Raw genomic sequence first — 13624 nt, forward strand, 5'->3', positions numbered from 1 at the left:
CCCCAAAAGGCACATCCAGATTAGGCAAGGTTAGAGAGTAAGCTGTCTTTAAGTCAAACTCACCCTTAGACGATAACTTCCAGGCTAATTTATCTACTGTTCTTGCTGTTAAGGGAATTGGGGTGGCTTGAATGGCCCTTTTAAAATCATTTGGCAACTCCATCTGCATTCTATCCCAATCCCATCCACCAGGATGGCCCACTTCCTTAACCTTCAACCCAGCTGATTCAAGAGTCAAAGGACTTTGAATGGCTTGCCTTAAAGGCCCAATCCCTAGCCAATCATCATGCCAAAAGTCCAGTTTACTATCAACCCCAGGTAACCATTTAATACCTTTCTTGAAAACATCTTCACCCTTTTTCAAACTCTTCCAAACTCTAGAGCTAGACAACTTGTTAACATTCCTAGAGTTCACCCGTTGATGATTACAATACTTCATTCTTAGCACCCTTGCCCAAGGAGCTTTTTCTTCGGTATGGAACCGCCAATTAAGCTTTGCAAGCAAAGTTGTATTCCTGCCCCTGGCTGTTTGGAGGCCCAACCCCCCATCTTCCTTAGGCCTAGTAACCTTTCTCCAACCTACCCAATGCATTTTTTTATTATTATCAGAGGAACCCCATAGGAAGTTCCTATTTACTCTATCAATACCCTCTAACACCTTCCCAGGCAGCATGCAGCTCTGCATCACATAAGATGGAATAGTCGAAGAGGCAGCTTGAATAAGGACAGATCTTCCTGCCAAGGACAGAAGGTTTGCCTTCCACCCGGCAAGCTTCGATTTGACTTTATCTAACACAAAGTTAAAGTCCTGGTTCGATCCTCCACGGTGTCTAATGGGGAATCCAAGGTACTTCCCTAAACAACTAGTAGATTGAAACCCAAGAACGGAAACCAAGGCTTCCTCTTCATCCTGGCCAATATTTGGGGAAAAGAAGACTCTAGACTTTGACTCACTTATAATTTGGCCTGAATCTAAACAAAACTTGTCCAAGACTTCTTTAACCGCCATACAATTCTCCGTATTAGCCTTAGCAAAGAGAACCAAATCATCGGCAAAAAAGAGGTGAGAAAAGGAAGGGCCGCTTCTAGAAGCTTTCACTGGTTTCGAAACACCCTCTTCACATTTATCTTGAATTAACTGGCCAAGATACTCCATACACATGATAAAAATATATGGGGATAGAGGATCCCCTTGCCTTATTCCTCTAGTTGGCGTAAAAGGCTCCAAACTACCGCCATTAAAGAGGATAGAAGTTGACACAGTAGTGATGCAATTCATTATAATCTCAATGAGATTATTAGGGAGATTAAATATGCTCAACATGCTTTTTATAAAGCTCCATTCCAGCTTGTCATAAGCCTTTTCTAGGTCTATTTTGAGTGCCATGTACCCCACTTTCCCTCTCGTTTTGCCTATTGTATGAATGACCTCTTGAACAATAATGGCATTATCCACCCCCCGCCTACCAGGAACAAAGGCTGCTTGACACGGGGATATAATCTTATCCAAATAGGGGCGAATTCTCCCTACCAGCACTTTGGATATGATCTTATACACCGAGTTACAAAGGCTTATGGGACGGTAGCTTCCAATTGTCTCAAGACCTTGAACCTTCGGAATAAGGACAATATTTGTGTTATTTAGATAATCAGGAACTTTCCTCTCCCTAAACACTTTCTTGATTTCTTCTCTAACCGAGTCCCCAACAATGGTCCAAAAACGCTGGAAAAAACCAGCATGAAGACCATCCGGTCCAGGGGCTTTTAAAGCCTTTAACGACCACAAAGCAGCTACAATTTCCTCCTCTGACACCATAGGGCTAATACTTTCTTTTTCTTCCTCCGACAGTTTGGCTTGCCATTGGGAATGATAATTCAGCTCCCCTGTGGCTGAGACCTGGCTAGTAGTGTACAGCTTGAAAAACCCTTCCCTGAAGTAATCCATAACTTCCCTTTCCTCAAAAATCCAATCCCCTGCCCCATTTTTAACTGACCAAATATGGTTCCTTTTCCTTCTGGCTAGGGCTGATATGTGATAGAAGGAAGTATTACGGTCACCCATCACCAACCAGTTTATTCTAGCTTTTAACGCCCAAAGCTCTGTTTCTTGGCCATTCACCATTTCCAAATCCTTAAGAAGCTAAGACTCTAATAGAATCAGAGAGGGAGATGGACTATTAGCCATAGCCCTTTGAACTCCATCTAATCGAGCCATGATTCTCCTTTTCTTTGCAAATATATTCCCGAAATGATTCTTATTCCACAACTTAGCCTCCTTTGCAAAATTTTCTATATTCTCCGGAAGCTCCATAGACCTCTTCCACGCCTGACTAACTACACTCGGAAAGGAAGGGTCAGAGAGCCAGAAGCTTTGAAAACGGAACGATCTATTAAGATAATTCATCCTCCTAGGCAGAGTTTCAAGAAGAACTAGGCAGTGATCCGAGTGGCATCTCGTGAGATGGGAAATTCTAGCTTCCGGATACAGAAGACACCAGCTCGGATTCATGAAGTATCTATCAATCCTTTCTTGGATAAAATAGTTGGCATCTCTCTTATTAGTCCAAGTAAACCTTGGCCCATTGAACCCTAAATCCACCATATTACACCTATCTAAGCACTCCTTGAATAGAAGGGATCTATTAATGCTTACTGGTCTACCCCCTAACTTATCCTCATTAACTAAGGGTTCATTAAAATCTCCAGCTATCACCCAGGGTTTATTATGCATTTCTGCCACTTTGGACAGATTATTCCATAAAATACTTCTCTCCTCACTCCTCGGGCTAGCATAAATTGCAGTAAAGAACCAGGATAGATTAGAGGATAGTACCTTGACCTCAACATGGATCTCTTGTTCTGTAGTAGCCAGCTGGTCAATCTCCACCATGTCTGAATTCCACAGCAACCACAAGCCTCCAGTACGGCCAATTGTCTCCGTAATAATTGCACCATCGAATGGAAGTCTGTCAGTGATCTCTCTTGCTCTTTCTCCCCCAAGACGAGTTTCCATTATTACCATTATTGCCGGATTGTGCATCCCTACCAAGTCCCTTACATGTTTCTGAAAATTGGGCTTCAGAACCCCTCTACTATTCCAAACTACAAAATTCATAATAAAATGAAAAAAGGGGAGAAGGAACATATTAAGCAGAAGCAGTAGCTCCACCGCCATTCTCGAAATCCATCCCAATTTCGCCATCACCGGAACCCCCCTGCTCACAAGGCTTGCTGTTGTGGGTCCGCTGATCGACTGGCTCAGCTTGAAGAACGGAGTCAGCAGAACCTCCACCATCATTTTCGAAATCCATTCTAGCTTCACCCTTGCCGGAATCCCCCTGCACTCTATCCTTGCTGTTATGAGTCCGCCGATCAACTGGATCGGCTTGAACATCGGAATCATCTTGAAGGCTTGGCTCGGCTGGGTGGCGACTCGGTCTTCCACTAACATCACCGACCTTGCTGCCTCTGGGACGGTCTGAGTGAACACAGGAAGATTCTCCTCCTCCGGTAGCCACACGCCGGTTCGACACCACATCATGCTCTCCACTCTTCTTTCCCTTAGCTTTAATCCCCACTTCCTTTTGAACCGGAGCTGTAAACTGAAATTTGTTCTCATGGCTGCCCTTACTGCCATCAGAGGTGCGCCAACTCCAATTCTGAGAGTTAAGAGTTTCTGGCTGCATTTGAGTGAACGTAGCCCTACTCCTAGCCAAACCCTTTTTTCCCCTTACTGATGGGCTCATTTGCAAAATAGGCCCCTGCCTACTTGGACTAGTCCCCACACTAAATGGGCCCAATTGCTTGTCCTTCAAATCGTGTTTCGGAACACCAAACTTCTACGGGTTTGTCTCCTTGGCCCAGCCCATCGAAATGGGCTTCGTTGCAGTTCCTTGCCCACTAGCCTGACGCTCCTCTGCTCTCCCCGAACCTGAGAGTCCGTCCAAACCAGCAGCATTCCTAACGCCACGCTGTCCATTTTTCCTGCGTGTCACTAACATCCAAGGCCCGTACGAGTCGTTAGCCTTTGTCGCTCCACTACCCTCTGACATGCCACCCCCAATGACTGTACTATCCGTGTCATGCACCATACGTGACCCAACAGAATCACCATGCTCATCGTTGCCTCCTCTCACCGGCGATGAAGAAGACCGAATGATGTGTGGACAGACCTCTTTCTTGTGACCTACCCTACCACAAGCAAAACACAACTTCTGGATTCCCTCATAGACCACCGGCTGCTCGAATCTGCCTATAAGCACTGTATTAATAAGTGGTTTGTTCATATCCACTTGAATGCATAATCTCGCGTATTTTCCTCTCACTTCCATGGCGGTTTGAGCATCAATCCGTAAAACTTTGCCAATAGCTTCTCCAATATGTTTAAGCACCTCCGTTTCGTATAGTTCCAATGGCAGCGCATGTAACCAAACCCACACCGCTATCGAAGAGACATTGGCTGCTTCTGGTTTGAAGAAAGGCTCCCAAGGTCTGATCGATAAAAATTGCCCTCCGATGAACCAAGGACCTTTCTCTAGGACTGAATCCATATCCTCTTTCAAGGTGAATCTAACAGAATAAAAATCGCACCCAAGATCGACACAGTCCAGTCTTCCGATTGGTTTCCAAAGGTACTGAAGCTTGCTTTGGAGAAAGTTAAACCCAACCGTTTTCCCGTACAGCTTAATAATCAGTGTTTGAGACCACGGTTTTCGAATTCGCAGCTTCGTTTCTCTGGAGAGCTTCACCGCAGCTAAACCGTCCCTAAGATCAGTAACCTCATCATCTGACTCGGCGTCATCATCCATCAAATCCATAAAGTCAAAAGCTTTAGCAAAAGCTCCTGGGATTTCTCCGACTAGTTTATCTCTGAAGGACGTTTTCGGCGACCCCCACACATTCTGATGTCTCTGCTCTTGGCTGCCTTTACTTGGACCTTCATTGAACTCAGCATGGTGGACATCTTTCACCTTCTTTTTGCTTCACAATAACTCAGCTTCCTCCTCTCTAGAGAGAACCCGGTGTTTAGACATTTCGCTATTCCAAATCTAATATATAAAATATTATGATTTTTATAAAAATATTCCAACAGAGATGTAAGATCTTTTCCTTTTAAAAGTTCCAAATTTGAAAAAATAGTATTAAGAAAAAGACAGCCATACCTTCTCAAAAGAAAAAGACAGCTATTAAATAATCACAAGATGATGGACGGTTAACCAAATATATAAATAATAAAGCTTTTCTCATTTAATTAATTTAGCTAAGGCATTACGTTTATTACCAATAGACTAATAACAGATATATATGCTCAAACTGTAGTTTAGTTAAAGCAGTGGGCAAAAAACAATTTGAATGATATTCTTGAGAAATCCATATACTAATAAAACATACCATTTGTTCCAAGATTTTTCTTATTATCTAGATTTGTGAATTCTTTTTTTAGATTTTTTTTATTGTCTAGATTTTTGAATTGTACAATGTTTGTCTAAAGGTTTTTCTTGATATTCTTATGACATCTAAATAAAAGGGTTGAATAGAATAAGTTTTTCATTTTTGAAATTTCATGGGTCAGCTTGTAAATTTTTTTTTGGGGGGGTGGGGTGGGGGGGGAGGAGTATATAATTTTAGGGACAAAAGTAAAATTTTATGTGTAAATATATACACACACACATTTTCCAAAGGCTAGGGAGGCATAGCCACCCTTAGCCTCAACTTAGTTTCATCTCTACAGAGAATTTTGAGCTTCACTATTTATGGGAACCAATATTTATTGGGTCTTGTTAATAGCTTAAGGTATTTGTTAATGAACCATTTAGAAAGTTTTTAATACCATTTTCATAAGAAATATAAAGATCTTAAAAAAATTTAGTTAATTTGTTTCTTTTCCTATAAAAAGTTATTTAGGAAAGAGATAAACAGGACACTTGCTTAGGAATGGCAACGGGTCGGGTTCAGGCTGGGTTTTTCCATACCCGGACCCGACCCGCGGGCCAAGACCTACAGCCCAGACCCGGCCCGTTTACTAAACGGGTTTTTTTTTGGGGCCGGACCCACCCCACCGGGCTCCGCGGGCCCCGTCTAGCTAGGCCAAATTTGGGCCTAATTCTCGGACCAAATCATGGCCCAATCACAATCAATTTTTTTTAAGGCCCAGATGCCAAAAATAGGCCCAACCAGCTTAAAATATGAAGAAAAAAAAAAATCTCACACCAAATCAACTTGTGTAAGATCTTGAGTAAAAGTATATGCATTATGCCATAGTGTAAGATTTTTTTTCTTTTTTTTTTTTTTGTAAAAAAAAGAGGAAACAAATCAGTTCTTTTTTCTTTTTCTTTTTTTCTCTTCTTTGTTAATACAGATTTTTCACCATAAAAAAATAAAAAATACAAATCACAATCCCAAACATAAACATAAACAGAAACACAAATCAGCTTGTTTTTTTGGCTCTTCTCTGTTAATACATATTTTTTACTAAAAGAAAAAAAACACAAATCACAAACAGAAAACAAAATCAATAGATCCCTATTTCGATTCTTTCGTATCCGATACCGTCGTCGATGTCGCCGAGCAACATACGCGCCGCGACGACGTGCGCAGTTGAGGCTAGGTTGCATAGATCGTCAGAGGAAGACATCACTGTTTTGATTGACACAGATGACTAGATGAGTCTTACACTCAGCCAACAAGGAAAAACATCCACTGGGCTTTGAAGGATCTAGTGCGATGGGCTGTGCCTAAAGAGTGAGAGTGAGGCCGTGAGGGTGGGTGAGAGTGAGTCCGTGAGGGGGGCGACAACCATGCGTGAGACGGAGCGTGACTGCGTGAGGTGTGAGGCCGTGTGCTGTGTAAGGTAGTGAGGGACGAGGGTGAGGACTAAAAAGGTGTGAGCAGAAATGAGGGAGTGAGGGTGAGGAGGCTGGAGGCGTGAGCTGAAAAATGAGGGAGTTAGGGTTAGTGTTTATAGCTATATATATATATATATATATATATATATATAGGGGTTTTTTTAGTAATTTCATGGTAACCAGGTCTTATCCGGGTCGGGTTTCAGGTAGGGTTTTGGATTTTTTAAATAAAATCCAGACCCGACCCGAACCCGCTTCGGGGTTTTTTTTTTTTTTAAAACCCATACCTGACCCTATTCTTTATCAAGCCGGGTAAAATCCGGCCCATTAGGGTCGGGCCAGACCGGATATCCGCGGGTTGGATCTAAATTGCCATCCCTACACTTGCTTGTTTATGGGCATGACCACCATCCACCAAAGTACCTCTCTTTCGTGTGTATGTGTGTGTATATATATATATTAGTTGGATATTTTCATCTGATGCTACTAAATATATTTGTTCGCTTAGATTTACTATTGAATACGATTATTTGGGCATTGTCAAATATATTAATCACTCTTTTTGTATGCTTTAAAGTCTAATTATTTTGTAGAAATACTTTTTTCTCATTATTTTTCTACTTTTCACACATATTACATTACTTTATTATATAGGGGAAAATCTTCTGGTAGCAATCAAGAGGTATTCTATTGGCATGAGTTATTTCGAACTTGACTGCCCCAAAAAACACGAGTCCAAGCATTAATGTATCAAAATGCAACACATGTTTAAGCAATAAAACCCCCCACCACTTTATTAAAAAAAAAACTCACCACTTGTACTTTTTTTTCCTTTTCTCACTAGAAATGGTATACAAAAGCAGTATAAAAAACAATTGAAGTTAATTGAACCTGTTAGAATAATAATACATAAAAATCTTAAAGGTTGTTCCAAGAAAGAAATGCAAATAAACATCCCTTAAAAGGTCTATGTAATACTTAATATAACAATGACGTGGCATTTATTAGGTAATTTCTAATTGAATAAAAATCATATTAAATAAGGTAAATATCAAAGTGATAGCAAGAATGAAAAGTATCTAGCCAAAGGAACAGAGCACAAGATGAACTGCAAATTAGAAGGAGAATAACGACTATAATTTTATTTATGGTTGTTACAAAACAACCAATAGCTTAGCTTAGTTGTAAATAATCTATTAATTAGCACGTGTAAGAGTTAGTTAGAGAATCCGTTTGTTGGTTAGTATAGTTTATTCAGTTGATTACCAAAATCTAATCTTTGATATAGTTCAAACACAATTTGGAATGAATATCAAAGCAATTAGATCTAATAATGCCATAGAATTTAAAATGCTTGATTTTTATAATTCTCGTGGCATTATACACCAAAACAATTGTGTTTACACCCCTCAACAAAATTCTGTTGTTGAGAGAAAACACCAACATATACTCTTTATAGTTAGAGCCTTACATTTACAATCAAACCTTCCATTACAGTTCTGGGGTGATTGCGTCCCTACTGTTGTCCATCTAATTAATAGGTTGTCATCTCCTCATTTACATAATAAAACTCCTTATGAACTACTTTTTCATAAACCTTGAACCTATGATCATTTAAGGGTCTTTGGTTGCTTATGCTTTGCTTCTACCATAGCTCAAAATAGACACAAATTTTCTCCAAGGACTAGAAAATGTGTTTTCATTGGTTATCCCTTTAATGTCAAAGACTAAAAATTGTTTGATCTTCAATCTCGTACTGTTTTCCTCTCTAGAGATGTCACATTTCATAAAACAGTTTTCCCTTACCAAACTCATTCATATATTCCATCTTCTTCCTCCCAATTGTCTTTGCCTTCCACTCCTCCAAATCCACCTATGTTTCTTAATGAGAATTCTCCTATTTCTCATTCTCATAATCCAGATTTTGTTAACCATTCATCAAGTTCATCTTGGAAGCTAAAAATATTTGGACCTTAACTCCATTACCTTCCAACAAGAAGCCCATTAGATGTAAATGGGTTTATAGAATGGGTTTATAGGGTTAAGTACAAGTATGATGGTTTAGTGGAGAGGTACAATGCCAGGTTATTGGCTAAGGGCTTCACTCAGAAGGAAGGGGTAGATTACACTGAGACTTTCTCACTTGTGGCCAAGATGGTTTCTATCAAATGCTTGTTAGATGTGGTTGATGTGAAAGGTTGGTTTCTTAGCCAACTTGATGTCAACAATGCATTTCTGCATGGTGACTTATCAGAGGAGGTTTACATGGCTCTTCCACCAAGTTTTCACAGTAAGGGGGAGCTGGTGTGTAAGCTAAATAAATCACTTTATGGTCTTAAGCAGGCTTCTAGACAATGGTTTGCAAAGTTTTCAACTACTCTAGTTTAGCTGGGGTTCACACAATCAAAGGCAAACTATTCACTCTTTACTAGGCAACAAGATCATTCATTCATGGTTCTTTTGGTCTATGTGGATGATGTCCTAATAGCTAGCAACAATCAAGAAGAAGTGAATTAGTTTAAGGTGTTATTAGATCATAAATTCAAGCTCAAAGACTTGGGTGGGTTTAAATTCTTTATTGGGTTGGAGGTTGCCAGATTAGACAAGGGAATTGCCCTTTGCCGGAGAAAGTACACCTTAGAGGTCTTGAATGATGTTGGTCTTCTTGGTTGTAAACCTGCATAGACACCTATGGAGTAAAACCTCAAACTCAGCAAGTATGAAAGGAAAGAGAGCCTCATTTGGATGCAATGCATAAGACTTTGCAGTACTTGAAGAATGAACTAGGCAAGGGACTTCTGTTCTATTCTCATCTAGTTCAAAACTATACATCAAAGGCTTTGCAAATTCTGATTGGGCTTCATGCCCAAATACCAAAAGATCTGTGACAGGTTATAGCATTTTTATGGGGGATTCACTAGTTTCTTGGAAGTCCAAGAAGCAATCAATAGTTTCCGGGTCTTCAGCAAAGGCAAAATATAGGTCCATGACTATAGTTACATGTGAAATAGTCTGGATCTTGTATCGTCTTAATGAATTTGGAGTAGACCACAAAAGAGAAGCATTATTATTTTGTGACAGTCAATCTGCTTTACATATTGGTTCAAACCCTGTGTTTCATGAGAGAACTAAACATACATAAATTGACTATCATGTGGTCAAGGATAAGGTTCTAGCAAGTGTTATCAAATTGATTAATGTGATGACTTAATGTCAACTAGCAGATTTGCTAACAAAGGCACTAAACTTCAATCAATTCTCTAATCTTCTTTCTAAAATGGGAATGGTGAACATACATACACCTACAGTTCAACTTGAGGGGGAGTATCAGAGTGATAGCAAGAAGGAGAAGTGTCCAGCCAAAGGAACAAAGCACAAGATGAATTGCAAACTAGAAGAAGGAGAAAAACGATTGTAGTTTTACTTATGGTTGTTAACTAAACGACTAGTAGCTTAGCTTAGTTGTAAATAATCTATTAATTAGCACGTGTAAGAGTTAGTTAGAGAATCTGTTAGTTGGTTAGTGTAGTTTATTATGTTACTTACTCATATTAGCTAGTATATAAAACTGTGTAATCTCTTGGTTAATTAATTAAGCTCATTTTTACCAAAATCTAATTTTTGATAGTAAAAGTGAGAGATTGAATTATCCGGGAAGAAAAGGAGAATGGAAGGAAAAGTGACCGAAATATACTAATATTTAATGCGTTCTAAACTTCTAATCTTCTATTCTGAGTTCTAATCACTGCCTGGGTTGAGAGAGAGAGAGAGAGAGAGAGAGAGAGAGAGAGAGAGAGAGAGAGAGAGAGAGAGAGAGAGACTTGATGATTAGCATACCTCAACTTGAAAAATCTCACTTACACGCTTAATGTGATAAGGACCCAAACTAGTAAGATATGTTACAGCAAATTACAATACTTCTCCATGTTCAGACTTCTAAATACAATAAAGGATCAAATTTAAGTATCAAACACAAAACAATAGCTTCTAAAAATTATCATACTGGCATTAGTGATCGATCAAACAAACCTATAATCCTATTAACCCTTAATCCAAAGCTTTCTGGATCTTCGTTTTAAATAACAAAATGTAGAGTTTATCCATTGAAAAATAAAGGAAACAGCCTGTTGAGTGGGTCACAAACGAGCCGAAACTTGAGCCCACGATGCAATGCCAGGCCGGCCCATACACTTTATCGAATTCCTGTGTGAGCATTAAGACAAGTTGTTACTTCTTTTGAGTCTTGTTTATGTTCCAAAGACAAATCTTTTTTTTTTTTTTTGAGAAGCAAGACAAATCTTATTTATATTATTATAAACCCCACTATTGTGGCATATACTACTAGCATATAGGCACATATTTTAAGAAGACAATTTAGAATATTACACACTACTACTAGTAATTTAGGCTGAATTATTTGTAGCAGTAGCTGTAGGTTCTTTCTAAACCCATACACATGGGTTGTTGGATCCTCGATCCAGTCCAGTATCTAATAATCTGGACAACCTAGCTAGAAGCTAGATCATGTGGTGTGTCTAGACTCTAGTCTAGATTAAATGTCCCCAGAATTTAAAAAAAGTCTCAGTTTGACTTTATCTTCAGTATCTTGAGATCTTCTGAAGGGTACTGTTGATTAGTGGGGCCCACCAACTAAAGAAAGAGAGATCCATATTCCATGTTCTACTTCTAGCTTTTTGATTTCCATAGCCAAGCCAAAAAAAGAATACAGAATGAGAGAGAAAGGGAAATCACATAGGCAAATGTGAATCATCCGCAAAAGAGAAGTTCCAAAAAGAGACTCCAAGAAAAATAATTGATCACAAGACACCCTTTTGGCCTTGGCATCACTGACACTTATTATAGGTCACTGTTAATAAAGACCATCAAATTTTATAGCTTATTTAATTGGTATATTATGCTTAAAGTAACAATCCCTTTTTTTTTTTTTGTTTTTCTTCAATGGCAAGCAAATTTCTGCTTTATGTTAGTTATATAGCATTAGTATGGTATGGACTATATGTTAAGAACATTATGTAATTAAATGTTTGTGAAGATAAAATCTCTGAAACATACATACCTTCTTCATGTTAAAAGCCATGTGTTTAGAGCTGAACTTCTCCAAGCTATCATGAGTACGCCTTGCACAACGAAAGGCATGCACTTGCATGAATTCAGGCATGTCAGAGACCAAGACCTTGACTTGAAGAAATGTTGCCACTGATGCCAAATTGGTTTCAACATGGGAAACTGATTTCCTTGCTTCAACTAATATTTGTCCCACACCTCCAACTCCTCCCTCTATGACTCTCTGGCCACCTTGCTCAATTTCCTTGTTGCACGTTTTCGATTTCCTTGAAAACCAACTTCGTTGAATGGATTTCTTATCCACCACCACAGCTGGTGGTGGTATCATCGGCTTTATATGATTGCCGGTGGTGGACTTATAAATGGACATGAAACTTTTCTTTTGCTTCTCATGGGAAGCCATTGATGATGCTTCTTAGGCAGTATTGGAAATGGGTTGGTTTTGTTCAATAAGTTGGAGGTACAAAATATATAATGCGTTGAAGATGAAGTGTTCGGAATCATGAGCACAAGGAAGACCCATTAAAATAATGTTGATTAAGAAGTGGGAAAGATAAATTAAATGAGTGAACCATGTGTAACTGCCTATGGTCATGGATAATATAAAAGGGTGAGTCTTTGCTAGTGGAAGATTTGATATATTTTGTTGTTCCTTCAAAAATAATGGGTTCTTGTGGTTGGAAGAGAGTGATTATTAATATTAGGGAAGCATATATGTCTCCAATAGTTTTGCTTCTGCTAAGCCAGCACAAATGGACCCCTACTCTAGCTGAAGGGCCTGCACCGCCAATTCTTGCTATGGTACCTAACAAATGGGTCCTTGTCATTATAATACTCCTTGTTTTCAAGTCATGCAGAATAAAAAAAGAGAATTGATTAAGAGAAAAATTCTTTGTCAAGTGCCAACCAATAAGTTTGTGATAGAACTTAAAAAATAAAAAATAAAATAAAAGAAGAAGAAGAATATTGAATTATGATGGTGGTTATGTTAGTTTCAGGAACATGGTGAAATGGACAGGTAAGTTTGTGTACGTGTTAAAAATTGAATAATCTCCGGCTTAGAATGATTTGTGCTAAAATAATGAATAATCTCTACTTGGATGGGTGTATGACTCAGTACTCTTGGTAAAGTTTAATTGATATTTTTTGGGATATACCTCGATCCCGTAGGATCGTTTTATACCTGCTATGTATGATAAATTAATCAAGGAAAAATGAAGAAAAAAAAATTATGAGACTAACATTGGTATCAACTATCAAGTACCTTTCAATTTTATTCATCAAAAAGTACCTTCAAATTTTTTTTTCAGAAACAAGTACCTTCAATTAATTGTAGACAATGGACTCCGTTTTCTAATTATATGATTTATAACCTTCTCAAAAAAAAAAAAAAAAAGATTTATAAACGGATAAATTACCAATTAACATCCAATTGTAACCCCACCCCCCCCCCCCCCCCCCCCCCCAAAAAAAAGAAAAAAAGAGGAAGAAACCAACGAGATAATTTATTATAATTTTATTGTCAAGTCAATCAAATTTTAGTCATGTCTAACTTATAATAATTAATTCTTACTCAGATCTAACTTATAATAATTAAAAGAAATAGGAGCTTTTACCATTTTTTTTTTATCAAGGAGGTTTTACCATATACCACATATTCTTACGCTTAGGTATTATATTACTACAATACAATA

The 13624-nt window shown here is 38.6% G+C and overlaps 2 protein-coding genes across 2 annotated transcripts; both read right to left on the reverse strand.

Moving 5' to 3' along the window:
- Positions 1-3839: 3839 nt before the first annotated feature.
- LOC126704310 (uncharacterized) lies at positions 3840-4817 on the reverse strand. Its single transcript, XM_050403310.1, has one exon. It carries the CDS (start codon positions 4815-4817, stop codon positions 3840-3842), a length of 978 nt encoding a protein of 325 aa, XP_050259267.1.
- Positions 4818-10663: 5846 nt separating this feature from the next.
- Positions 10664-12607, reverse strand: LOC126715350 (uncharacterized). The gene is made up of 2 exons (XM_050415922.1): positions 11923-12607; positions 10664-11048 (listed from the first exon to the last, which is right to left on the reverse strand). Exons 1-2 carry the CDS (start codon positions 12331-12333, stop codon positions 10893-10895), a joined length of 567 nt encoding a protein of 188 aa, XP_050271879.1. The 5' UTR covers positions 12334-12607; the 3' UTR covers positions 10664-10892.
- Between the last annotated feature and the right edge of the window lie 1017 nt (positions 12608-13624).

Source organism: Quercus robur, chromosome 2 (genome assembly GCF_932294415.1).
Source record: "Quercus robur chromosome 2, dhQueRobu3.1, whole genome shotgun sequence".
Classification (NCBI taxonomy): Eukaryota; Viridiplantae; Streptophyta; class Magnoliopsida; order Fagales; family Fagaceae; genus Quercus; species Quercus robur.